Source organism: Motacilla alba, chromosome 8 (genome assembly GCF_015832195.1).
Source record: "Motacilla alba alba isolate MOTALB_02 chromosome 8, Motacilla_alba_V1.0_pri, whole genome shotgun sequence".
In the NCBI taxonomy this organism is placed as follows: Eukaryota; Metazoa; Chordata; class Aves; order Passeriformes; family Motacillidae; genus Motacilla; species Motacilla alba.
Genome location: NC_052023.1, coordinates 29,712,766 through 29,738,179, shown reverse-complemented (window position 1 = coordinate 29,738,179; position 25,414 = coordinate 29,712,766). Strand labels below are relative to the sequence as shown.

Below are 25,414 nucleotides of genomic sequence, written 5' to 3'. Positions count from 1 at the left end.
AGGCTGGGTTTTTGCCTGTGTGCTGGACCAACATTAATTATGAGGATAGACCGAACCTGAGAGTCACTGCAAGGAAGGAGATCCCCTTCAGAGAATCTTTGTCTGGCCTAGGGGATATATGTGAGAAGTAGAGGATGAATCCCACACAAATGTGATCTCACTAAAAGAGCATTGCGTCTAGAAGTCACAAGGCTTGGAGAAAGAAGACGGATAATTTCATAGTCTCTTTTCTGGCAATAAAGCCCCTGTAAGATCCCAGGGAAAACTGCTAGAAGCACCAGCTCTGGTCAGGAAAGGAGAAGATGAACTGCTCTGGGCAGCAGGGTGGGATCCATGCTGGATAAGCAGCTCTCTCCAGAGGATGGCCATGCACGTAGAGGACAACAACAAGGGCAGGCCAGGGGATTCATGTGGTGCTTTAGCTCTCAAAACAGCTCCTGCAGAGATTCAGAGCAGGGCGTTCCGGGCTAATCCCTGCGTCCCTCAGGGAACCTGAGGATTACTGCTCTACATCTGCTCCCAGGGCTGGGCCCCACCTTGTCAAGGCAGTGGAAGTGCTGACAGCCACTCTCAGCTCTTTAATCGGTTTGGGACAAACAGCAATGGGCTCTGTCCCCTGTGGGGCAGCACATCATGGCATTCAAATTCTCTGAAAAATCCCTTCGCTCAGGGTTTTTCTCCTGGGAAGCCTCAGAGAAAAAGAAAAACAATTCTTATCTCAATTGCTTCTCCTCTGTTTTGCTCATGTGGAATGTGTTTGGAGATTGTTTACCCACAGGTGATTGTTTCATTGGACTCTGCTGTGAGTTGTTTTCACTCTTTGGCCAATTGGGGCCAAGCTGTGTCGGGACTCTGGAGAGAGTCACGAGTTTTCATTATTATCTTTTTAGCATCCAGTAGGTGTCCTTTCTGTATTCTTTAGTATAGTATGGTATAGCATTCTTTAATATAATATAGTATAATAAAGTAATAAATTAGCCTTCTGAGAACATGGAGTTAGATTCATCATTACTTCCTGCCATGGGGACCCTGCAAATACAATAGCACCTCTTAAGTGCCTCCCTCCCTCACAGACCTGGTGGCTTCTCTTGACCCTTGGCTGGGGCAGGACTGCCCCTCAGAGTTTGTCTGGCAGCAGCTTCTGAGCTACAGTGCAGCTTCCCTGGTGTAGTGGTTTTGGTTTGTTAATTTGAGATTTTGTTAATTTTGAGATTTCTTGGTTAACATACTAAAGAGCGTGGGGGGTTTGGTGTTGGTTAATTATTAATGTATTTATTTTTTTGTTGTGAGATTGGAGTAGCAGAAAGGTAATGTAGGTTTAAAACTTTAAAAGGTATAAAGAAAAAATTATTAATAGTAATAAAACCAAAGAGTGATAAGAATTAGAATAAAACCCAACTAGAACAAGACTCAGTGAGCCCCCTGGAGAAGGCCCCAGCCCCACAACAGAACTTGTCTGGCCTGGCTCAGCTGAAACAGGCCTTATTACTTGTTCCTAAGTCATATTAAAAAAAAAAAAAAAAAGTTAAAAAAAAGAAAAAAAAAAAGAAAAAAATTCTCAAATTTCTTTCATCTTTTACATGTGTTTTCCACTGAAAACTGTCTAGTTTTCTAGTAGCTAAAAGTTTTACATCACTTCTTTAAATGTCTCCCATACAAAACCATAACCCCTGGTTATCTCAGGGGCTGGCAAAGGGTGACCCCAGCAGTGTCTGGCCACCACTGGAACCTCCCCAGCAGCAGTCATGGCAGTATTTGGCTGCAGCCCAGGCCAGGGTGGGATGGAAGTCCCAAGGCAGCAGTGAGAGCTGTGCTTTCAGCTATAGACCCCTGCAAACTCTTTCAACTTCCCAGCAGAAAGGGCTGCAAACACCTGGGGTTTGTGCCGTTAGTTATGCACCAAGATCACCTGCTTGTTTCTCTTCCTGCTCTTCTCTTCCTCCTGCACTTGCCTACCGGAGCTCGCTGCTGGCCCGAGCCCCTGGGAGACGCCACTGGTCCTTCCTCCTCCCCTTCAGACTGGGGATGCTGGTTCGGGATCGGCTCTGGCTGTGCCAGTCCCAGGCAGTCAGCCCCATCTGCTGGCTGCTCTGTCCTCGGCTGCTATGGAAATGCGGGAAGCTCCAAGGGAAGTTCAGGTTGGATCTTAGGAAGAAGTTTTTTTTTTATTGAAAGAATGATAAAGTACTGGAATCGTCTGCCCCGGGAGGTGGTGGAGTCACCATCCCTGGATGTGTTTAAAAAAGGATTGGTTGTGGCACTCAGTGCCGTGGTTTAATTGAGGTGGTGTTAGAGCATGGGTCAGACTTGATGATCTTAAAGGTCTCTTCCAACCCAGAGATTCTGTGATTCTCCAGTAATGGACAGCCTTGCTTTTAGCCAGTCTTCTCCCTACCCTCACATTCTTCTGTTGAAGCCACAAGTCACAGGGCAGACCCAAATAATTTAAATTATTAACATTTACAAATAGGGAGTGTTAAACTGAAAATATTTTATTAAAAATGTTAAAAATAGGACAGTACATATCAGGTTAAATGAGAGATTTTTAATTTATAATCATAACTTAAACATAAATTAAAAGATAATCTCATTTTAAGACTTTTACCAGCTAAAAAAAAATCATACTTTCAATACATAAACACACAAATCTCAGTCTTCCATTTCATTAGTGAACATTATGCAGGCATGCAATCCTTACAAACACTTCCAATTTCATTTCAAATAAACTCTGATCAACAGCCACAGACCTACTCAAGAACAAGTATTTTACAATACATGTACAGTTAAGAGCACAGAAATATCCACAGTAAAAGCTGCTCAAATAAATATGTATGTATATACACATATTACAGTGCAGAATCCCACAGGGATGAGATAATTTCAGATCTACCCGCTGTGTTCAGAGTCCAGAGTACCCTGTGTAAGCACCATGGTTCTTAGTGCTGTTATATATTTTTTTTAAAAGGCATCTAAGTTTTCTGGGATATGCAGCAGAAATCCAAATAATTGCCCATATCACTGCAGGCATATCTATTGACTGGGACATCTGAAAATAAACTGACTTCCACAAACCAGATCAATAGTTTCAAAGCTGTTCAGTGAATATTTTTCCATCCTGATTCTTCTGTTTCTGTAAGCATAACCCCTGTGACTCCTGCAGCAGTGTAGTAAGTGATGTGAAATAATGCATATCTTCACCTCACCTCAGTACCTTTGAGTGGAGCAGAGGAGGAACCAGCCTCCTCTTTAGGCAGCAGTGCACTGTTTACTCACCACCCCAACAGGAGATGGCAAGCTCCCAGTTCAGGATAACTACATGGCTGAATGTAGGCAGGATTTGGCCACAAGGCCAAAGTTCTCTGTTTGTCTTCAATGGAAATACCTGACAGCTTGAGTTCAAGATTCCAGAATCATACACAAGGTCACTCATCTTGTCAGCAAAAGGTAAAAACATCTGGACAGCTGCTGATTTGCAGGCAGTTTCATTCTCCAGAAATCTGAGATGTAAGTGAAGATGGCTGCAATTCCTGTGAAGAGAACAAAATTCCTCCATAAATCAGAAAACTGGCAGAGATTTGTATTTGCTCTCATCTCAGAGGAATTTTGTATGCAGCAGGTAGCAGAACTGCACAAAAGTGTTCCTAATACCATTTGCAGCTGGACAGAATGCTAAGCACAATCGTCCTTCAGGAGCTGAACAACCATTTCTACAGCAATAAATCCATCAGTCTTGTTAGGAACTGCCATGCAATGCCAAGATGCATATTAGGTGTCCCAAAGCACATACTGCTGTGTCAGCAACTGTACAGCAATTAGCAGCTCTGATTGATTGCTTGTGTGATTAAAAGGAAGAGAATTGGTGAGTGAAGCCATCACATGTGCTTACCTGAAACACCTGAGTTAGACATTCTCGCCAGCACTTAGGAAACTACCTTCACTGGCTGTTTCCTGCCAGTTCCTAAAAAACAAAAAGTGGAAAGTACTTTAGTGACAACAGGTTTTTATCAAATGGATTTTAGCAAAGTGATGGCAGTGGTTTTTCCTGTTGCTTTTTGAGACACAACTTACCTGAAAGGAATAAACTTCTTTGCTGCAAGAAGAATAAGAAAAGATATTAGTATTTCAAGACAAAAGCCCTAATTCTTGTTGTGTAAATATTTGGGGTTTACTATTTTTTTTGTTTTTCAGATGTCCATCCAAAAACCAAACATAGCATACACGGAGGGTTCTTGAAGATAATTTTGGAATTTATCTAAGTATGGGAATTACCACTTTTTCAACAAGCAAGGTATAGGGCTTTGGAGGTTTTGGGTTTTTTTTTTTGTTTCCTTCACTGAAAACTTTTCAGGAAGATAAATAAAGCAGTGGAGCCAGAGCGAGTGCTCACCTTTTCTCCGGAAGCGCCTTGCAAGCCAAAGGAGGAACGATGCTGTGGACAGCAGAGAGGCAGAAGTGGCTGCTATGGCCACAGAGATGTAGCTGGCTTGGTCAGAGGCTGAAAGGATGAAAAGATTTCAGTGAGATCAAGGGGCATCGGTGGTCTTTGAAACCCTCTCTCTTTCTTCCCTTTCCTTGTGCTCTTCAAGAGGAACCAGAACTGCAGTTTGGAACACTTAAGTTTTCTCTTGCTGAAACAGGATAGTTCCTGTACAGAAGGTAAAAAGCTGAATACTAAAAATTACCCCATCCATTGCCAAAATAATGGCAAGGCAAGAAGCTCCCTACACCAGGGTCTGTCTCTAATCTCCAGCCTTGCACAGCAATTTGTGCTCCTCTTATTTTTCATGCTGCAGTGCATATTTAACTCCCTGTGTGCTATCTTCCTCTTTGACCAATCCTGCTGAGATCAATGAAATTATTCAAGGATCTAAATTCTGTTCAAGCAAATGAAAGTGGAATTGAGCTTTTAGGACCTCAAGCAAAAGCATTCCAGGCAGGCCAGGGGTGTTCCAGCTGAGGGCAATGACAGAGCTCTTACTGCCTTGAATGAGAAGGCAAGGCTGAGCTTCTGTCCTTTGAAATTGCAGCCTCTGAGAGAAAAAGCTCTGTGAGGTCTTTTGGCTGAGGAGTCCATCCAAGAAACTATCACACCAAATCAAAAAAACCTATACAATTTTTCCACTGAGAATCAGACTTATGAGTGCAGATTTCCTCACAAGGTTCTGTTTGTCTAGGAAAGCTTTTGTCTCTATTCACATGGAAAAAAAGCTCATTGTGAGAAATATTTTGTTTAAAACCAAACAGAAAGAACTGAAATCTGGTTGCAGGGTTATATATATATATATATATGTATATATACGAAATCAATATTTTCCACCAAGATCTTTTAGGATTTTTCCCCTCTTCTATTTTCAAGCATAATGAGTGATTTTGTTGGGCTTTTGCATTCATGGACTTCTACACATTTTCTAGCTCACTGGTTGCTATTACCACCACTACCACCCTTCCATGCCTCATCTGACTAAAAATACAGTGCCACCTCTCTGTGGCTGCTCACAGGCAAAATACCTTCACATGTGGGCAGGCTGGCACTCCAGTTTCCTGAGTGGCTGCACTCAAGAACACGAGAGCCATTGAGACCCCATCCTTCAAGGCAGCTGAAGTGGCAGGAGGTGTTATAGGTGAACATCCCAGCCCCGTGGGAGCAATCCATGGAGCCTTTCTCAGGAGAGCTCAGTGGTTCACACTGAATGACTGAAACACAAAAAGATATGGTTATTCCTGCTGTAGAGCACTGAAGTATGCAAGAAAAAAAAAATCAAGAGGTTCCAAGTAAACAAATAGTGAAATTTCTATATAATTTCCCATGTTTTGCTTGCACATATTTTGTTGTGCAAAAGAACACACCTGGAACAACTAAGGACTTTCCTGTCTTTGGCCCAATTTTTTGCAATAGTAGATGTACAATTTATTTTCAAATTCATTTGACTTTGGGATGGGAGCTGCTCGGAGCCATGAGCAGGCATTCCAAGGCACAGCTGAAAACATGGGAGCACGGAGTTTAGTTTGAAGCCAGGGACCAACAGGAACGTGGATTTCTGCGTGTTCCCCAGCGACCAGAAAACTGCAATTTCCAACAGCCTTACCTTTGCATTTGGGCACCGGCTCTGACCACTGTCCCTGCGCCGTGCACTCTGTGCTGGGCGAGCCCTCCAGGACATATCCCTCAGGGCACTGGAAATCACAGCGTGAGCCGGAGGTGAGCTCTGCGGGAGCGCGGTCGCAGCTCACGGAGCCTTCTGCCGGCCGCGGGACAGCCTCACACCGCACAGCTGCAGCACAAGGAGCGCACAGCAATCAGCACCGCTGCTCCAGCGCAACACCGCGGCAGGGCCGGCAGCCCTGAGGGCTCGGCTGAGCAGGGACAAGGAAATTACCTGCACACGTTGGCTGCTGCCTGTCCCAGGCCCCTGAAGAGCCACACTGCAGTGTAGCTGGCCCTGTCAGGGTGAATCCTTCCTCACAGGTGAACTCACACGTGGTTCCCCAGGTGAGCTGCACAGAGGGATGGGAGCAGTTCACAGCCCCGTGGACAGGAATTTCCAAGGCAGGACAGGTCACAGCTGAAAGGCACAAGAGACAGCACAGAGCTTAGCTTGCAACAAACCATTTAAGGTTTTTTTCTTTTCTGAAACTTAGCAACACATCCACTAAACAGGAGCAGCTTTAGAAAGGGGTCTACTATGCCACCATCTCAGAAAGCAGACAGAAGGGGAAATATTTTTAAATGGAAAACTTGCTCTTCAGGCAAGACTGTTAATTTATCTACAGCTCATAACACCAACTATTTACAATCCAGAATTTCCCTATTTTGACTGCTGCTGGGTGACCTTTGTTGCTTTTATTTGTTTAGAAAAGTACCTCATTCCAAGCCAAACACCTCAGAAAATTATTTCTACAGTCAGGAGTAACTGGCCTGATGAGAGCAGTCTCACAGCTAGGTCAGCTCAATTCCCTGTTTCCACCTAAGAGTTGGAAAAGTCTTTCCCTCTAAGGAACAAGGCCAGAACATTCATCCTACTCATTTCACCTCCTCAGGATCAGAGACCTGTGTGCTGAAATAAAATAGCACCTACACCATGTAATGTGTTCAGAGGAATTGGCCAAACTTGCCAAACTTGTACCTACTGCCAGAGCAGCACTGAGGTGTACAGGGCCATGTACAATGCAGCAAGCTCACCTTTGCATGCTGCAAGGGGTGCAGACCAGATCCCAGAAGAGGTACAGTGGACAGACTCCAGTGCAGTCAGCTCATAGCCCTCCTCACACTGAACTTTGCAGGAGGAATTGTAGCTGAAGTCCCCCAAGGGATGGTGGCACTCAAGGCTCCCATGGTCAGGTTTCTTTTGTGGATCACAACTCTTAACTTCAAAGAAGCACAAGAAGGTACACAGTCAGTCTCTTTGGCTGAGCAGGTAAACCAAGAAGCCAAACTGAGCACCAGGTGGCATGAGTTGCTGAAAAAGCAGGATGAAATAATCTTACCAAACTCGCATTCAGGGCCATAGAAGCCAGGGTTGCAATGGCAGGTGTGGTTGTTGATAGTCTCTATGCATTCTCCATGGCCACTGCAGAGAGATGGGTTGCAAGAAGCTGGAAAAAAAAAATAAAGCAAATTATGAAAGAATCAACAACAGCCACTAAGAAAACCTGGCTAGCACTTTGTTTATCTTTCTGACACTAAACAAGCCCTTTGTATGGCAAAAGAAAATCAGAGGGTTTGGTATTTAGGATTATCCTGTCGTTTCACAGAAGAATTTCTGAAATGCACACCTTTTACAGACTAGCTCACAGTAAAAGGATTCTGCTGGCTGGAAACTCCGAGACCACTTGTTCTGATGTAAATATTAGATGAAGTTAAACAACTCATCCCAGCCACCACCTCAGCTCCGCAGGGTCACACTGGAGTGACCTTTATCAGACCATACCTGTGTAGCACAAGGCGACTTTCTTCTTCTCACACTGCTCATCGTTCCATTTGCCATCATCCTTCCCTCTTTTGATGTAGATCTCAACGCAGTCCTCATTGTTCCCTTTGCCATTTGGCTCCCCTGAAGCCCAGTTTCTTGCTTCTTCTGTCAGTTCTTTGTTAGTTCCAGTCCAGGTCCACACACCATTAATTTTTCTGATTCCAATCCAGTAGTAACCCGGATTGAAGGGTAAGAAGGCATTGAGATGCTTGATTTCCTCCTTGTTCTGGATGGCAACCAGGTTAGTATACTTCTTTCTGCACCACAGCTCTGCTTCCCTGTAGGTCATGTTTGTGTCTGAATAATGGTATGTCCACCCATTCACCCCCTGCAGCACTGTAAGTCCTAGAATGAGAAGATATCCAAAAGTTGGTGTCTGACTTTTCCCCTTCTCTCTCTCTAGAAGAGGAAATTTAAGCTCTATAAACACTGCAAACTTGTCAGTATCTGAAAATGCATATAAACTAGAGGTAATTATTTTATAAACAATCACCTGGCAAGCTCCAAACCAGGCAAGTCAGCTTCAAGTCCAGGACTTCAGCCTGTGAAACTATGTCTGATCACACAAAGCTTTGAGACTATAGGAGCCAACATGGCTCTGACAGGCAAGCAGGGAAAACGTGCCATTGCATCCAGAGGTTTTTCTGTGTGAACACAGCCCCAGGTTAATTAGGGCAGGTTCAAAAATTCTCTTTGATGCTGAGCTCAAAGAGAACAGTCACACTAATATTGCCATCCCACTAGTTTTCTACACAGCGAGATATACACTTACCATAGGTAAGAAGAGACAGGAACTGCAAGCAAATCATGTTTCTGAGAGTTTTCTCTATCTTTTAAGCAGATGGCTATGAGAAATCAAAGAAACATATTTGTAAAAAACCAAATTAGTCAAAAATCCATATAAACTACTGGTCATGCAATTTTTGCTAGGTACTTTTAAACAAGTAGGATTTCCACAAATTATTTGTAGTTATGATATTTTATGAAAATCATTTTGTCAGGATTTTCTTCTTCTGAGAAGCTGAAGGGTCTCAGCTTCAAGATGTAAATAATTATTATTTATTAGTGTGGAGTGTAATAGGTGTTTCCTTAATTAGTCAATGTGAGGTGTTTTTATTTAATAACTAATCAAGGAAGCAGCTAACTCAGACTCTCCAGGAGTCACAAACCTTTGTTATACATTCCTTTCTATTCCTATCTCGCCTTCTGATGCATCTTTCTGTCTGTTCTTTTAGTATAGTTTTAGTGTGGCATTTTTAATATAATATATATCATAATATAATAAACCAGCCTTCTGAAACATGGAGTCAAAATTTCTTCGTCTCTCACCCTTATCCTAGCTACCCTAAAAACCACAATTATTCATTTAAAAACTGTTTTTAATATCAAGATACTTTAAAATGTAAGCAGATTTTAAGGAAGATGAACACAGATTTCCAGCTGTCCAGTTCTCCTTTAGGTGGACAGTGAAACAGAATAGCAGAGTCCATTTCTACTCACACTTTGTAGCTGCCGTGTCCAGGTGACAGGATTCCTCTACGCTGCTTCCCAGAGACTGTGGCTAAGTGGATGAACTCAGCCTTGAAAATCAAGTTCAGCTCCAAGTGTCTGGACTCTCTAGTGCTCTGCCTTTTATTCCCTCAACTAGCCAGCCCTCCACGAGACGGGAAATTCCGTATGGAAAATAATTTCTTGGAAAATCCCAGGATCTGGCCCTCCCACACGTCAGGACGGATGTTTCCCCTAGCCAGATCAACCCTCCCAGAAAGTCGCACTGTGCTGACAGAGTGCCAAGTGCCCCATGACAGACTTTTACTGACAGAAACACACAATTCCAGGATATCAAGGAGGAGGAGGAGGAGGACAATTAGATGGAATTAAATGCATGAATAAGCAGATTCCAATATTTCACCTGGCATAATGTTTTGCAGTAAGGAGGTGTCAGTTCTTCTGGTATCTCGGTAGGAAAGGCACCAACGCTCAAAGCTGGTTAAGCAAGCTGGAGCAAAAAGGGGAGCTGCAGCACAGGACAAGCCCTTCCTTATGGATCTCAGCTGCGCCGAGCTCTCATTTGTGGTCAGGTTTGCCAGCCCCAGAATTGCTGGAACTCTTCACAATACAGGTTCATCAGTCCCTTGTAGCAGTCAAGCTTGAAACGTGGACCTTGCTTTGAAGAGTCCCTTTGACCATATTCTTCAGTGTCCTGATCTCAATAGAGTTACAGCACCTGAACAGGTGCATAAGACAATACACCAGACAATACACCAATACACCAGACAATACACCAATACACCTTTCGGGTGGACAAGACAATACACTAGGAATTCACGCACATTTATTGTGTATACCCTGGTTACTTGTACTGCTGCATAAAGCTTCACTGTTACGGATGGGATTTATGAGGCTGAACATGCAAAGGACTCAACAAGTGCTGGCAGCAATAGGAGGCCACAGGGTAGCACCTAATTCATATCTGTAAAGCATAGTATGAGTTTATACAGTGCATGTTGGAGCTCTGATTTTGGGGCCTCAGGCTGTTCTTACAGAATAAAAATCGATGGCTTCTGAATTCCAAGCTAACATCAACTGGTATCACCCAATTTTTTCACAAAAAAGAAAGAACTGTCAAGTAGCCAAAGATCTCTGCCCATCAAAGAAGTTATTTCAGAAAAGAGCATGGAATAAAGAGTACATTCTAAAACAGCCTGTTACAAATCAGAAGAGTTGACTACAAATTGCAACAAAGTCTTAGAAAGCAAGTCAGTTACTGAAGAGAGTGAGGATTAAAAACAACACACTGAATATTTGTAGGCAGAGGAACATTTTCTAGCAGGTGCTCACACCTGCTAGTAAGCGTTCCTCTGCCTACAAATATTCAGAGGAACACTTTCTAGCAAAGCTAGAAACACAAATGGACAATCAAGAAACTCTGGGAAGCTGAGGTCAGCTTTCGGTTGGCCTGGGCAAGCCCATCTTAGAAGCACCAGATGTCCTGAGGCTTCCAGGCAGCATCAGATCAGGGCTGCTGTTTATTTAGCCTCAAACTGGCAATGAAAATTCTTCCTGTTTGCCAGCCCTTCTCTGTCAGGAGGCTTTACCACCTGAAGGACACAGACAGAAGCTTGTGTTTTAATGCACCTGTACAGCACATCATGCAGCAGGGCCTAATTTCAACATTATTCTGCTACAAACTAATGTCAATCAGTCTTGATAGGGCAGGGTTTGGGGTTTTTTGGTTTTTTTTTTCTAAAACATTGATCACCTATTACAACTGTATACACAGAAAATTTATAGACAACTTCAGGAGAGTTTCATGCTCCCAGGCGCCAAAAGGCAGAAAATGCTGCGCCTTTTCCTGGAGATTCCCTTTTCCAAGCCATTTAATGAGCTTCCTACTGGTAAGCACTCACCCTTGTCATGGCAGATACTCTGAAGAAAGCTCTGAGGAAACTTCATCGGAATTCATTTGCCAGTGGAATCTCCGGAGGAAGGAAGAGCTTATTTCATAGCTTACACTAGTCTTCCTTTGCAGGGGCTGTCTGAGACCTCTTGTCTGCAGCAGATAAAGAAAGCCCCACAAAAAATAACAAAACACCAAAGCCTACAAGCATTATGCTTGTAAAAACTCCGGCCTAAAAAAAGACTGTTTCTTTTTGTTGGCTGTATTCCCTTGTGCATCATTGCCATGGGACACTTTTCGGTTTTTCCCAGGGAATTCTGCAATCCTCTGATTATATTCTTATTTCCCTGTAATGTACTGGAAGATGAAGGCAAAATTTTCAGGAAAAAAGAAAGCCTGAAAATCATTCTCAAAACTCCGCAACAGAGGTAAAAACCTCATTATTAAAAGTCAAAGGCACTTAAAAACTTCAGGGGAATGGGGATTCCTATGAGCTAAAGCTCCTCTTGGATGCTAAACTACATTGATATTTCAAGGAAAATACCTGTGCTACAGTTTCTTAGGATGAACTGGAGATAATCAAGACAAAAATACCATTTCTGATTTCTGTGTTACTTATTTATTCTCTTCTCAAAGTTATTTCACATTCATGCATTTTTACTCTTTTGCCAGTTGATTTGGGAATGTAAGATCCTTGTTTCTTGTGCTGTACAGAGCTGGATGAAACTGTGGCTCTCTTCTTATGCTACATGAGCACAGACATAGTTTCTCAAAATTAATACAATTCCTCTCTGCCAGAAAATCAGGAGACACTAAAGACAAGTTTTTAGAAATGCCGAACACTTCTTGTTCCTATACACTCCAGAATTTTATTTGCACAAGTGAAGGCCCAATTTTTATAGGGGGAACACGCCAGATCACCTATTTTCCCTCACAAACAGAGATGAATTAACAATTAGGTAGCCACAACTAATTTTCCAGCTGGAAGGTTTACTTAAGAGGCTACTATGAGACATAAAAGGTAAGAAAGGGCTATATAAACACATTAGGAGTAAAACCAGTAAAATCCAGCCAGGTCTGCCATTTAAAGGACACCAATCGACAGAGAACATGTCAAATGTAATTTCTTCCTATATAAAGGAAAGTTAATATTCACCGCAATAGTGTGGGGAAATAGAACAGGTCAGATTATGGAGTGAAGACTATTTAGGTTGGTTTCAGCCAATCAAGCTACGGTTAAAAGATCCAAACCCTCAGCAATTAACTTTGAGAATATGAGCAAAAAGGTGTAAAAAGGTGGACAAAGAGCAAATATTGCCTCTCTGTATCTCAGAAAAGGAGCTCAAGGTAATCAGAAGCCGGGCCTTCGATGTGAGCACCTAGAAAAGACACTAGAACATTGAAAAATGTTAAAGGAAACCATTGAAAAATCAGCAGAAGGCTGCCAGGCTGTCAAGAACAGCTGACATTGATATGATTGATCTGTTCCTGGTAGATCAACCTGGCTTGTGCCTCAAGGCTGTGTCAGTAATAAAGAAACAATAGTGCACTGTGGTTTCTTATAATTAAGATTTTTAATATCGTCCCATGAGACATTCTTATGAGGAAACAAGCGAAACAATGCTTAGCTGAAATCACCATAAAATGAGCACACAAGGGATGGAATCAGAACTCAAAGGGCAGATTTTCAAAGAACCCTGTCTGTCCAAGAGAACTGTTTTATTTCCACCCCACTGTAAAACAGGGTGCTGGAGGAAAGAAATCTTTACAATCTACTAAAACCCAAAAGGTGTTTTAGAGAACTTAGGAGGCACGTGATCAACAAAGCTGCACATCCACTTGGTGCGTACCAAGTAGTGGTGGATTGATTTGGAGGGACAAAGTTCTAATTGAATTTTTTTCCAAAGAGGCCAAGAATTGCTAAAACAAGGGTTTTGTAGAGTCTGCCTTTCTGTTGGAAATTTGTAAGTTTTGGTTTGAGAAGCATTTTTTCAGTATCTCTATCAGTATCTCAAGAAAATTTAATGCAGTGAAAAATTATTTTACTTTATCTGAAACTCTGTTGGACTTGAAGAAATCACAAATTCAAGACAAATACAGAATGTGGTGGGATCCCAGGAAAACAGAGTCTATAGATGTACATTTGTACATGTAGAAAAAGACAGAGATGAATTTCCCATGTCCTTTTTAAAGACTGGTTCTTTATCTACAAGATTGCATCTGCATTTACATATCAACAGACAAAAATAGAGCTTTAAGTACCTCTGAGTAATCCAGTTCCATCTCTCCGAGAAGACGTTTTTGTCATTCCTAAATTAAAACACTTGATAAGTATTTATTTCAAATTGCTTTGTATAACGGACATTTATCCCATGGCCAAGAGTCATAGAACCACTTGGAATTTTGAAATAGTGGAAAAACCTCCAGCTTCACCCACAGTAATACTAGGAGAGGAAAAGTAAGAGATTTAGCCAGCCTGGAGGGGGGAAAAGGAGTTCTAGTGCCAGTAGTGAAGGTGTTTCCTGTTTGGAGAGGAGCTTGCAACACTAAATTCTTTAGAAATTAAGAGACAAAAGGTTTAAGGCACAAGTTTTCCCTGAGGCCCAGACGGGAAGAAAAGATAATTTCTGAAACCAGACTTATCCCTCAGCCTCTGTGTCTGATTAAGTGTGAAGAAGGTAGGCAATGCAACTTCTACAAAGACATTGGAATTTCTCAAGGCTGCCTCAGGCAGTCTCCACTCTGTCTGGAGTGGAACCCCAGGACTCAGAAAATCTTATCTCCACTTTTCATTTCGGGAATTCTGATGTGACTCATAGTGCTCAATTTCCTCCAAACAGGCAAAAATACACATTGAAGTATCTAACCTGAGGCTGGGGGTCACTTGCACCGGCCAGGTGTGATTCAGAGCATTGAAACATGAAACAGCCAAGGAGCAGAGGAAACAACAACTCACACCTTGAGTTAAAATAAAAGCAGGACTGGCCTTAACACCACACACTGCCTGCCTGCAAGTGGAACTGATCCCATGCAGAACTTGATTCTTTCTAACTCCACTGTTGGAAATCGTGGCAGAGAAAATCTTGGAGCCTTGTCACCCTTCATGTACAGATAGAAAGAATAAGCATATAATGCATGCACTGGCTGTTCATTTACTGTCCAGCTCTGTTCCACAGCCCCATGGTCTCAGCAGGGAGATGTCCCAGAAATGACACCGACAGGAGATGCTGGCTCTGAGGAACAGAACAGGTACAGCTTTTGGCAAGTGGGAGGCGTTTTGGGATTAGGAGATTAAGTAGGTGGTTGAGACTGTAAAACTGTATCACGAGATACAGTTTTTGTTTTGCAGATTCTTTGCACAGCTTCTGCCTAGCTCTGTTCCATTAAAATATTGTGTTGACTTATCAGAGAGCATGTGAGTTTATCAGCAGCACTGGATGGCTGACATGACCCACCAGTCTTCATTTGCTGTATCAGGAGGAAGAGACTACAAAAACAGGAGGAAGATGCAGCAGCTTCACTTCCTTACTAATGCATTTCACCACAGGTTTATGAATTCCAGGCTTCAGGTTTGTTCTCTTTAGTGCTCAAGTTCAGCTTCAGGCACATCATTTTTATACATCAGTGGACACAGTATTTAACTACAACAGTATTCAAGAGCAGTCATTAAATCATTAAACACAGCATTCATTATAACAAATCTAACAATCATGAAAGGTCCATCACCAAAACTACTGGAATTCTGTGGAATGAGAACTTGCCACAGGGTATCTGAAATCTTCAAGGCAGAAGACCAAAGCACAAGGAACAACTGCACAGCACTGAGAAGTAAAACCTGACCCAAGAACAGCCATCAAAGTGTATCATTCATACCACTTTTGACTTTTCTCAGTCAATAGACCATGAGAGAACAGAAGTTGAATTCTGTTCTTCTTGAATTCAAGAAGAGTCCTTGAATTAAGGACTCTTTCAGGAGCTTTTTTTGCCAAAACCATACCATCTATGAATTATTCGGAGAAAGAAATTTATTTCCATCAGCAGAGTAAGAAATTACTTTTTAGGACAGATGTTTTTAACACAGAATCATTAGTGAAGTCTACTTTAATTGCTGCATAGAATTGTTGTTTCAAAAACAAAGAACTCGTCACTAACTTTGAAAGCATTGGTGTTAAATGACTTAATTTTATCACTTCCCAGACAAGAAAACCCCAAACAAACTGGCGCCACAAGGCTCTTAAAGTTCCAGTTAACTGCTACCAAGAAAATTAGGACTTCCCTTTTTTCCAGGGCTTGAAAACAATACTTCAACTTTTCCAACAAAGATTTTGCACTTCCAACACTTTTAGATTTCTTGACTCAGCAGGAAGGATGATCTGTCACCCTGTCACCTATCCTGAAACTGTTGCACTTTTATGTTTGAGCCTGAGAAGAGGTCCACAAAGTGGATTTTCTCAAGTGCAGAGCATGTACCCGCCCTACAGACCATGTTAATAATCCATAAATGTTGATAAAGGGTTGTCAAGCACTGGAACAGCCTACCCAGGGAACTGGAGGAGATATTTAGGTGCTCAGGGACATGGTTTAGTGGTGACTTTGGCAGTGTTAGGTTACTATTTGGATTCTCTTCTTACTAGGCTTTTCCAAACAAATGACTGATTCTGTGATTCTGTATTCATCCTTCCTGTTGCATACTAGTTGTGGTTTTTCTTCCCACATATCAATAGGCATTTACCCATCATTTGCAGTTGACCACATGACTGCAATCAGTAGCAAAGTCCGGTTATTTGGCCCAGAGAAATAAAATCACTTTCACAACAGGTATTGTATCAGCAGGAAGAGAAGGAATTGCCATTTACCGGCTATGAAATAATACTGAGCCTGCACAGAACACTCTTACTTCAGGCAGTCTGGAGTGCAGTTAATCTAAATCCCCACAATGGGGGTACACAAATACAGTGGGGAAGCTACCTTAGTCTCAAAATAAAAAGAAAGATCCAGATTTATGCCCACCTGAAGATAAGTAAATTCGGAGCACAGATGCTCTATATCCTCCAGAGTCAAAGACAGACAAAGGTTTTATCTAAAGGGTAAGTCAAAGGACATAACTTCAATTTACATCCAGAATTATGCTAGTAAGACTTCATACCATTCCACTCCCCATCCATCATCTTCATTCTGATTTTTTCTTAGGAGCTGCCATCCCAATACCATGACAAAGGATGGGCATGGTTTCCCTGCTGAATGCCTCTAGCCCTAAAAAACCCCTGATATCTCTACTCCGTGAATGCAAATGCATGAGCTTATCTTGAAGAAAGGCAGCTGAAAGGTCCATCCTGATATTCAGGATGTCACATATCCCACGTAAATGAACCCTGATCAATTAAACAGCTCATTCACACTGTTTGTCTCTGCAGACCACAAAGGAACAGCTGGACCTCAGGAACCATCACCTGCACACTGCTTCCATCATGCCCCCAACATATGGTGCAAGCCACGGACACCGAGAGCAGGGAAGGACAACCAAAGGACAGCAGAACCCTGGAAAAAAAAAAACCTGGAGAGCTGTTTCATTGATGAAGTGGATTCTGGGCATGTCCCATGTTGTCTCACTTCAAACATTAACAATCCTGTGACAGGCAGGTGATATTTATGGTCACTCAGAAGGAGAGCCAGGAGAATGACACCTGCTGGTAGGAAAGTCCAGGCTTTTCAAGGAATAGATACATGCCATGAGGTCCCTTCTAAAGAAATACCTCTCCAGAAGCCTATTAGAAATTTGTGTTTAAGCCTGGGGGAGAGGAAGCAGCTTGGAAGGCTCAGAAAAGAAAGTGCTCAGAAGTTTTCTGTATATAGACAGATAGGGCTGGTACCAAAACCCCAAATGGATAAAAAAACCTTTTGTGAGTAAACATTGACCAGAAATTAGAAGGGGTTTTTAGCCAGCAAAGCAATGGGGTTATGAAACTGCCTTCTATGAGGAGCAGAACAAAACTTGGTTTTCCCCAGATCTTGTTCAGTTTCTGAAAGGGATCATTATTTATGAAAGCAAGAGATGAGGGGTCCAGAAAAGGCCCTTCACAGATGCCAAAGATGTTAATCCCAAGAGAGATAATGTTATTAACCTGCATTTGTTCTGGTCTCTTTGCTAATCTGAGGAGCTGCTAATCAACAGATGTAGAAGAAGAATCTTCATTAAATCCTATTAAATTGAATGGGCCAAGCAGCAAAGAAGACCTGTGATCTTTGATGCCCATGGCAGAATTTACAACAGTGCATTTCCTTTGCACAAGTGTATTATGCATTCTTCTGACCAATCCCAGGGTTACTCCTGCTCTGGAATAAAAGATAGATTTGCAAGTACAGATAAACATTAGCCTTCATTTTACTTTCTCTGTTGTGTGAGGGTTACATGTGATGGAAAGCACCTACTTCAAAAGCCTTCCCTTAATATTTTCCTGTAATACAAGCACGGGCTAAATGTATCCTTACATCTTGTGCTCTCTGTCAGAGAGCTCAATAAAAGGAGAAATTTATACACCTGGAGTTCAAAGTGATTGCTTCCCTTTTCCTGATTCTAGTAGCCTGATTGATCCAATGGCTTGAGAGAATCTCGTGTTGAGTTTCGCTGCAGCAGAGCGTGCAGTTAACAGCTTTGCAAAACAGTAATATTACTTTTCTAGTCTCTTGCCATTTAGAGTTCAAATTGCTAAAAAAATGAAGATGTTTTGGCATTAGGATTCTCCTGGCTCACAGGATCTGATGATAGGAAGGACATAAACAGAGCAATTTTAGTCATTTGGGTGCAATCCAAATCCTGCAAACTGCAATGCAAAACAAGACCCAAACAATGTTTTTTAGGACTCCCCTGCAAAGAGACAAGATGTCGCTTGATCAAATAAATAAAAAAACCCTTAATTTTTTCAGAAAATAGTGCCAAGCCCATGACAAAAGGAAAGTCCCTTTGTGCAGTTTTGTTGGAGACAGGCTGTGTCTGGCTGAAGACCCCTGTCACCCCGTGCCATCCTCTCTGTACCTCTGAGGCCCACAAAGTGACGCACCAACAATTCCCACCAGCAGCGGGGAATTTTTGTCCGCAGCCTAAAAGCCAACAGGAAGCTCCTACACCTGGCATGGGAAACTCTTGGATAAGATGGGTGCTTAGGAAGGGAGAAGCATGGAAGAGAACTGGACAAAGCTCTGCTGGGACTATTACTAAATCACAAAGTTATCTGGTCAAACTCATGTAGGGTGAAGCCTGATGCCTGTCCTCCTTTTTGAGAGCAAATTCCTTTCAAGTTTAGCTTCTAAGGTATGCCACAAGTATTTCCTTTGCCATCCTCACCACTATTGTTTGTTGCTGGTTCCTGTCGTGCATCATAACTGAAATGGGGCAATAAAGGTTTTCACAGCCACGCAACAGATTTCTGTGCTTGAGGAAATGAAGGAAACCATTCCAGTGAAAAAGAAAAAATGGAGTTCGTGCAAACAAACAACCTCCGTAACACTTTGTTAGTACAGGATAAATCAGAACATGACATATTAGGGTAGATTGGTAAACAAAGTAACCAACCACAACCAAACCACACCTTCCTAGATTACTGGAAACAAACTTAAAGCACTAATCCTACCAGCCTTTAGTGCTAGACAAAGCAAGCTTAGGCAACCACCTCAACTCCACAAGACTCTCTAAGCTTCATTATCCTAAACAGGCAGAGATTTTATCGCTTTTTCTGACTGCCTTGAAAATCCAGAACAGCTGAGGCAGGAGCTTGGTTTCTACTTAAAGCCCTTCACACCTCTTCACCCCTTAAATTTAGTTAGTAAGGATTTAGCTCCCTAGGGCTCTGGGCATTTTTTCCTCCCAGGTTTGCTCTTGCTCTGTGCACAGCCGAGGTAACTAGCAACAGTCTCTGAAATAACAAAATGCTTGATTTTTTTTTTAAAATTACCATTTATTGCAATGAATAAAGTGGCTCAGGAAGCCGCTTTAGTTGTAAAGTAACAAATCTCAAAATAGTCTAATGAACCACCAATTTACATTTACCTTTGCAGTATCTCTAAATACTATATTTAGAGGATCTGTACTCTGCCTCTGTTTTACTGATTTTTTTCATTATATCATAAATTATATAGCATTTTGTGTATTTAGAGAAAGTATTCAAGTACTAGTTTTAGATTTTAAAGCTATTATTGATGGAGAAATTCATTTCAACAATAACTTAAATACTTGTATGTATGAAAAGAATAAAATAATTTAGTAAGAAATTATCTACAGTGCAATTTAAAATGTAGTTATGTGGAAGTGCCTGATGTTTTGAAACTTTAAAAAAAATTCTAGTCTTTAAAATCTGAAATTTTCCTAATTTTGGAGTAAACACTTGATACAAACTATGCTCTTACTTCAGCACTGCATGAAAGCAATTATTTTTCCTTTGGTAAATATTACAGATTTAGTCTTCAGTGAAGTGGTAACAAAAGGGGATGGCTTTAAATTGAAAGAAAATATGTATAGATTAGATAGGGGAAGGAAGTTCTTCACTGTGAGGGTGATGGGACTCGGGCACAGGTTGCCCAGAGATGCTGTGGATGCCCCATCTCTAGAAGTGTTCAAGGCCAGGTTGGATGGGGCTCGGAGCAACCTGGGATGGTGGAAGGTGTCCCTGTTCGTAGCAAGGGTTAGGAATAAAGGGTCTTTAAAGTCCCTTTTAACCTCAACCATTCAGTGATTCTATGAAATTATTCATTCTACACATCTGTGACTGTATGGTCAATTCGTGTGGGGCTTGCCTAAATCATCAGGTGCACCTATACAATTAGGCAACCACGAGGTATTGTATTGTATTTCTTATTCAGCTTCAGTAAAACATAACCTGTGGAATATTGGCTGTTAGAGCTACCAGCCTCCCTGTGACCCTCTGCTCTGGCACGAACACCTTGCTTTGCCTTGGCCCTGTAGGTGCCATCTACAAAGTCCCAGCTTAAGGACAATGGAGAAGAGTCCACGGTTGCAAAGGGAGGGATGCAGGACAAGAGCTCTCTGAAGGGCACTTTAGTGTTAGAGGCAGTGGTCGACTCCTGCTCTTGTAGTCTATGAAAAATACTTCATTTCTCTGCTTTTGGTGCCTTGATGCTCACAGAGGAGCATCAGGTAAAAGCAGAGTTTTATTGCCATGAGTGCTTCTGTCAGGGAGAGACCCCGAGGCTCAGATAACCTCAGTCCCAGGTCGGAAGTTAAAATATTAATTATATTGGTTTAGTGCTTCTCTTGACTTGGGGATTTGTTGTCAGACTCTGTAACAAAACCACCTTGGTGTTTCATTGCAACCACAGAAACGGTCATTTACTTATCTTTAAGCAGATGCTGTGCTGCTATTTTTAAGGCCGTATGTGGCTACCACGACACGAGTGATCTGCAGAAGTGCAGCTCTGCGACTCGACCTAACGACAGAACTCGGCACGTTTTTATCAGCGGGCCCCTCAAGGAGCAGCGCGGCCGCTGCCGCCCGTCCCCTCACGCCTCACAGCCCGTCCCGCCTCACGGCCGCCATGGCGCCCGCCCCGCCCCGCCGCCTTCCCGCCCCCGCGGCGGCGGCGCCATGGCGGCCGTGCGGGACGTGGAGATCGACCCCGAGGGCACCTTCAAGTACATCCTGGTGCGCCTGCAGCGCCCGGGCGGCGGCGAGCAGCGGGACATCGTCCGCGGCACCAAGGCGGCCGAGTTCCACAGTGCGTGACAGCCCGCGGGGCGCGGGGGCGAGCGGGCAGCGGCCGCAGCGGGGCCCCCCCGGCGGCGGGACGCGGCCGCCGGACCCCGGCGGGTCTGAGGGGGAGCGGGAGCTCTGGCCTCGATAGCTCAAAAGTCCCCCTTTCCCCGCTTTCTGCGTCCCCCGTGTGATATGAAAACTGGGGCAATATATCTGTCATGTGCCGTTCCGGAACCCAGTTGGAGGGAATGAGGACCGCAAAACCGTGGGCCTGATGGTAGTTAAGGGCAAATACTGAGAGGTGAAAGAAGAAGTGGAGGGGGAGCCATAAATTCCTTTGGAATTCCACTAATTGACACAGACCGTTACTTGCTCAAGACTGTGCTAAATCCCTCGATTTACAGAAAAAGAACAGAGACACAAGGAAAAAGAAAAAAGGTGTGGGGGTGTACACATTAGAAAGGGGGTCTGTTAAGTGATTGGGGAAGTACCTTTCAAGGGAAAGAGAGAAATGCTGCTGAGAAATTAGGATAAAAAGGAGGCTGTGTCTTCTAACAGTTTTGAGAGAGCCCACGGGAAATGCCCATGCTTCATTCTATTGGACTCCTCTGCCTCCTTTTTGGACATAACACAATCAGCCTCATTTTGGAGAACCATGTATGCTAACTAACTAAAAAACTAAAGGGCTTTAACTGCAGCTTTTCTCTGCCTCTGAAGAGAAACCTTCCTGCCTTTTATGTGAAAGAAGTAGCTAAAAATGAGTTCTAGACTATGTAATGCCTAGTTCCTGTTCTAATGTCTCTCTCCATTCTTCTTATGCAGATCATATATTTGAAAAAGTAAATCCTGAGATGGAAAAGCTGGGATATGAATGCAAGTGCCTTGGAGGAGGGAAAATTGAACATAATAGCAAAGACAAGAAAATCAGGGTTTTTGGGCTCTCAACAGTAAGTGCATCTCTCATTTTCCTTCAAATGCTTCTGTCTCTGATGCTCTGGGATTTTTGGTTAATAGCATGGTGGATTTTGGCAATTTACATCACATCTTAAACATTCCTGCCTGTCTCACTTGTGAGATAGGTTAGAAAAACAATAGTTTTAGGGCAGGAAACCTGTATTAATAATCTAGCTGCCAAATTAAGTGTTAGAGGCAGTGGTCAGCTCTTGCACTCTGAGAAACAGACTTTATTCTCTGCTTTTGGTGCCTTGATGCTCACAGAGGAGCATCAGGTAAAAGCAGAGCCTTATTGCCATGAGGGCTTCTGTCAGGTGGAGACCCTGGGGCTCAGATGACCTCGGTCCCAGGTCAGAAGTTAATATTTTAATTATGTAGGTTTAATGCTTCTTTTGACTTGAAGGTTTGGTGTCAGACTCTAAAACAGAACTACCTTGGTGTTTCATTGAAACCAGAGAAATGGTCATTAACTTCTTTTGAAGCTGTGCTGCTATTTTTAAGGCTGGATGGGGTCTTCAAAGTGGTTGCCAAGGCAAGAGTGAGCTGTGGAGCTGTTGCTTTCCAACTGACATAACTATATTATCTGCTCTTTTTGAAAAGCTTGCGTTTTATAATGCATCAACTTTAACCTTTTCAGTTTAAATGCTTGTTTATTTAAGCTGTTCCTCTTTGGGGCCGTCACTGATGAATAAGAGTATGCTTTGTTTGATAATACAAACTTGGGCTCCTTTTTTTCAGTTTTCTAAGTAAACTTTCATGTGAAATATTATGGGAAAAATAACCTGTAAATCACAGATTTCTATCAGTGTGCTGCACTGTTGTTATGTGTAGCTCTGAAATAAGAAATCAAGATAACTCTGATCATGTAAGACAATAATGGAAAGGCCACTTTGACCACAACTGCCTTTAAATTTCAGTGAAACAGCAACACTGTGACCAGTGATTTTTAAACGAGTGCTAAAAACCACATGGGTCATCTGACCTTACCTTGGAGTTGCAATGGCTGAAGAACACAGATACTTAAAACTGTGCTACTATCAGCTAAGGCAGGATGGGAAATAAATAAACCATGAAAACTGTGATATCTTCAGTGGCCAGAATAGTGTTCAAATGCTCACGCTTGTTTGCTTATTCCCTTTCCCATCGGCTGAGCCAAATTGTATGCTCACACATTAAAGTGGGTCAATGCAATCTCTGTGGTTTAAAGCAACATTCCATAAATACCGTGGTTGATGGGTTTGGAACATTTTTAAAACAAGCTTTCTGCTGGAGAAATTGTGTAGGAAATGCATTTTCTATTTGACCCCCCCTCATTTATTTTGTAGAACTTTGGTTTGGGGAGGAGGGAATTGGAGAGGATGATAGAAAAATAAAACATGATACTGCAAGAGTAACTTTTTTAGAACTTTTGATTTGCATGTGAACAACTTGTGTTGATAAGAACTGAATGGTTCTGAAGACTTAATGTCCATGTCCAATTTTTCTGTCTTGCAGGGCTATGGAAAAGCAGATCACTCAGTCACTGTAGAGATACTGAAGAAAGAGTATACAGATTATGAAATTACATGGTCAGATGACAAGAAATAAACTTGTGAACACAATGAGCAGTTCCAACCTGGAAACTGTGAGCTGTACTTTGATAAATAAAGTTGAATGTGTGTTCTATGTGTGTAACCATAAATCTGGAGTAACTGGACTCTGCCTGAGTTTATAATATGGTTGGTAATCCTCAGATATATCTTATTTTTTAGATCATTCCATTGTGCAGAATATGAAGTTCTAACCCTTTTTCCTTTCCTTTTGATGTGCCCTTTTAGTTAAACACTCCCACACCACCTTACCTCTAATTTGTTTTCATCCAGTCTCATTTCACTGATCTATTGTAGGATGCCTAAGGCTTTACCATCAACTTCAAACACCACTGGACCAAACCTGTTCACTGGTCTTTTGACCACAGTGTTTTCAATTTGTTTTTCTATTACTTTTTAGGCTTTTCATCTTACCCACATTTAAAAAAAAAATTGGTGTGAGGGTGGGGCTGACTGTTACAATGATCCAAACCTTTGATTTACTCAGTGATTTTAAAATCTAGTATTCTGCAGAAGTAATGATCAAAATATTTGATTTTCCTGTAAGAACCTTCCCTACAGCAGACTGGTGGCAACGTAAAAATTCTGCCAATGCTTCTTTCATTCTGATTCCCCTGGACAGCTTTGATTTGTGTGAATTTAATGATGCTTTTTTCTTTTTTTTTTTTTCATAGCAGTAATTGTGTTATAGTTAACTACCCCCTCAGTACACCTAGGCAGTGTCTGAATTATGTAACATCACCCTCCTGTTGTGGCAGGATGTTGCCTTTTGTTTGTTGTGAAATTATTTGCTACAATTTTCACTCTTTTTGTTTTGTGATACTTTTCATTTCATTCATTTGTGAATTTATTGACTTGCTGTCTTGCAGGCTTGCTGACTTCCAGAGGTAATGCGATATAGATGCAATATGGATTGTTCCCTTTTCTGTGGTTCCTACTGCACTTAGCCAGCACTATCTGGTGGTATAGGGAAGCCTTTCCTTTCAGCATGCAAGTGACTCTAACAGTACAAACCAGGAAATCTGAGAGACTTCAGGCCAGTTTCTATCACCAAAAATCTTGCTGTACTCCCTTCTTACAGTTGTGATCCGTCTTAAATCACCTTTCTGTAGCTTTGTTTCAGTCGTGGAGAGGAATTTTCTGTTCTCATCATCAAACCTTTGAGTCCAGTCCTCACCAGAAGAGTTCAGGGTGTCCATCCCAGTAATCTCCTCGGAGCAGAATCTCCTGAACCTGGTGCTACAGGTCTCTTGGTTGGCACCAGATTTCCCCCCACTTGCAGCCTGGATTTTCCCCTCCAGCATCCTTGCCTGCTTTTGCATCTGCTCTTTGTGCTTCTCTTTGAGTTCCTGTGCAGTGGTTGTCTGGCTGCGCTTCAAATACCTTGGTAATGATGGCAGGATTGTTTTTACTTAACAAGATTTTGATTTCAAAGCCTGTGTGCCTAATAACCAAGAATAGCACACAAGTCAGTAACCTGCAAATCGGGCACTTCCCAGTGCCATTATCAAGGGCTTTTCTTCCTCTAAGCTTTAGTAAAATAACTGTAGCTGCCAGTATACAGACCTGAGTTTAAAATAGCCTCATTTCCCAAAACTGGCAAATAGTCTTCAAATGGAAGTCATCAGTTAGGGATAGCTGTGTTAAAACAAACAAGCCTTTCAATTTAGTTTCCTGAGGTATTTAATGAGTGATTTTAATCTTTGTCTCCACAATACTTACAGGAAAGACATAATTTACACGGGACCTATTATTGTAATGACGTGTTCAAAATGTGAGGGGAGGAAAAACCATGAT

General features: G+C 42.2%; 2 protein-coding genes across 2 annotated transcripts; one reads left to right on the top strand and one right to left on the bottom strand.

The window, feature by feature from the left end:
• Positions 1–1,770: 1,770 nt before the first annotated feature.
• On the bottom strand, positions 1,771–9,604 carry SELE (selectin E). Its single transcript, XM_038144672.1, has 12 exons — positions 9,471–9,604; positions 8,743–8,815; positions 7,929–8,315; positions 7,486–7,593; positions 7,181–7,366; positions 6,378–6,563; positions 6,087–6,272; positions 5,509–5,694; positions 4,388–4,495; positions 4,069–4,090; positions 3,887–3,958; positions 1,771–3,527 (listed from the first exon to the last, which is right to left on the bottom strand). The coding sequence occupies exons 2-11, from the start codon at positions 8,777–8,779 to the stop codon at positions 3,901–3,903; spliced, it is 1,464 nt and encodes a 487-aa protein (XP_038000600.1). The 5' UTR covers positions 8,780–8,815; positions 9,471–9,604; the 3' UTR covers positions 1,771–3,527; positions 3,887–3,900.
• Positions 9,605–20,863: 11,259 nt separating this feature from the next.
• Positions 20,864–23,719, top strand: LOC119703659 (14 kDa phosphohistidine phosphatase-like). Its single transcript, XM_038143741.1, has 3 exons — positions 20,864–21,096; positions 21,897–22,021; positions 23,523–23,719. Exons 1-3 carry the CDS (start codon positions 20,967–20,969, stop codon positions 23,613–23,615), a joined length of 348 nt encoding a protein of 115 aa, XP_037999669.1. The 5' UTR covers positions 20,864–20,966; the 3' UTR covers positions 23,616–23,719.
• The last annotated feature ends 1,695 nt before the right edge of the window (positions 23,720–25,414 follow it).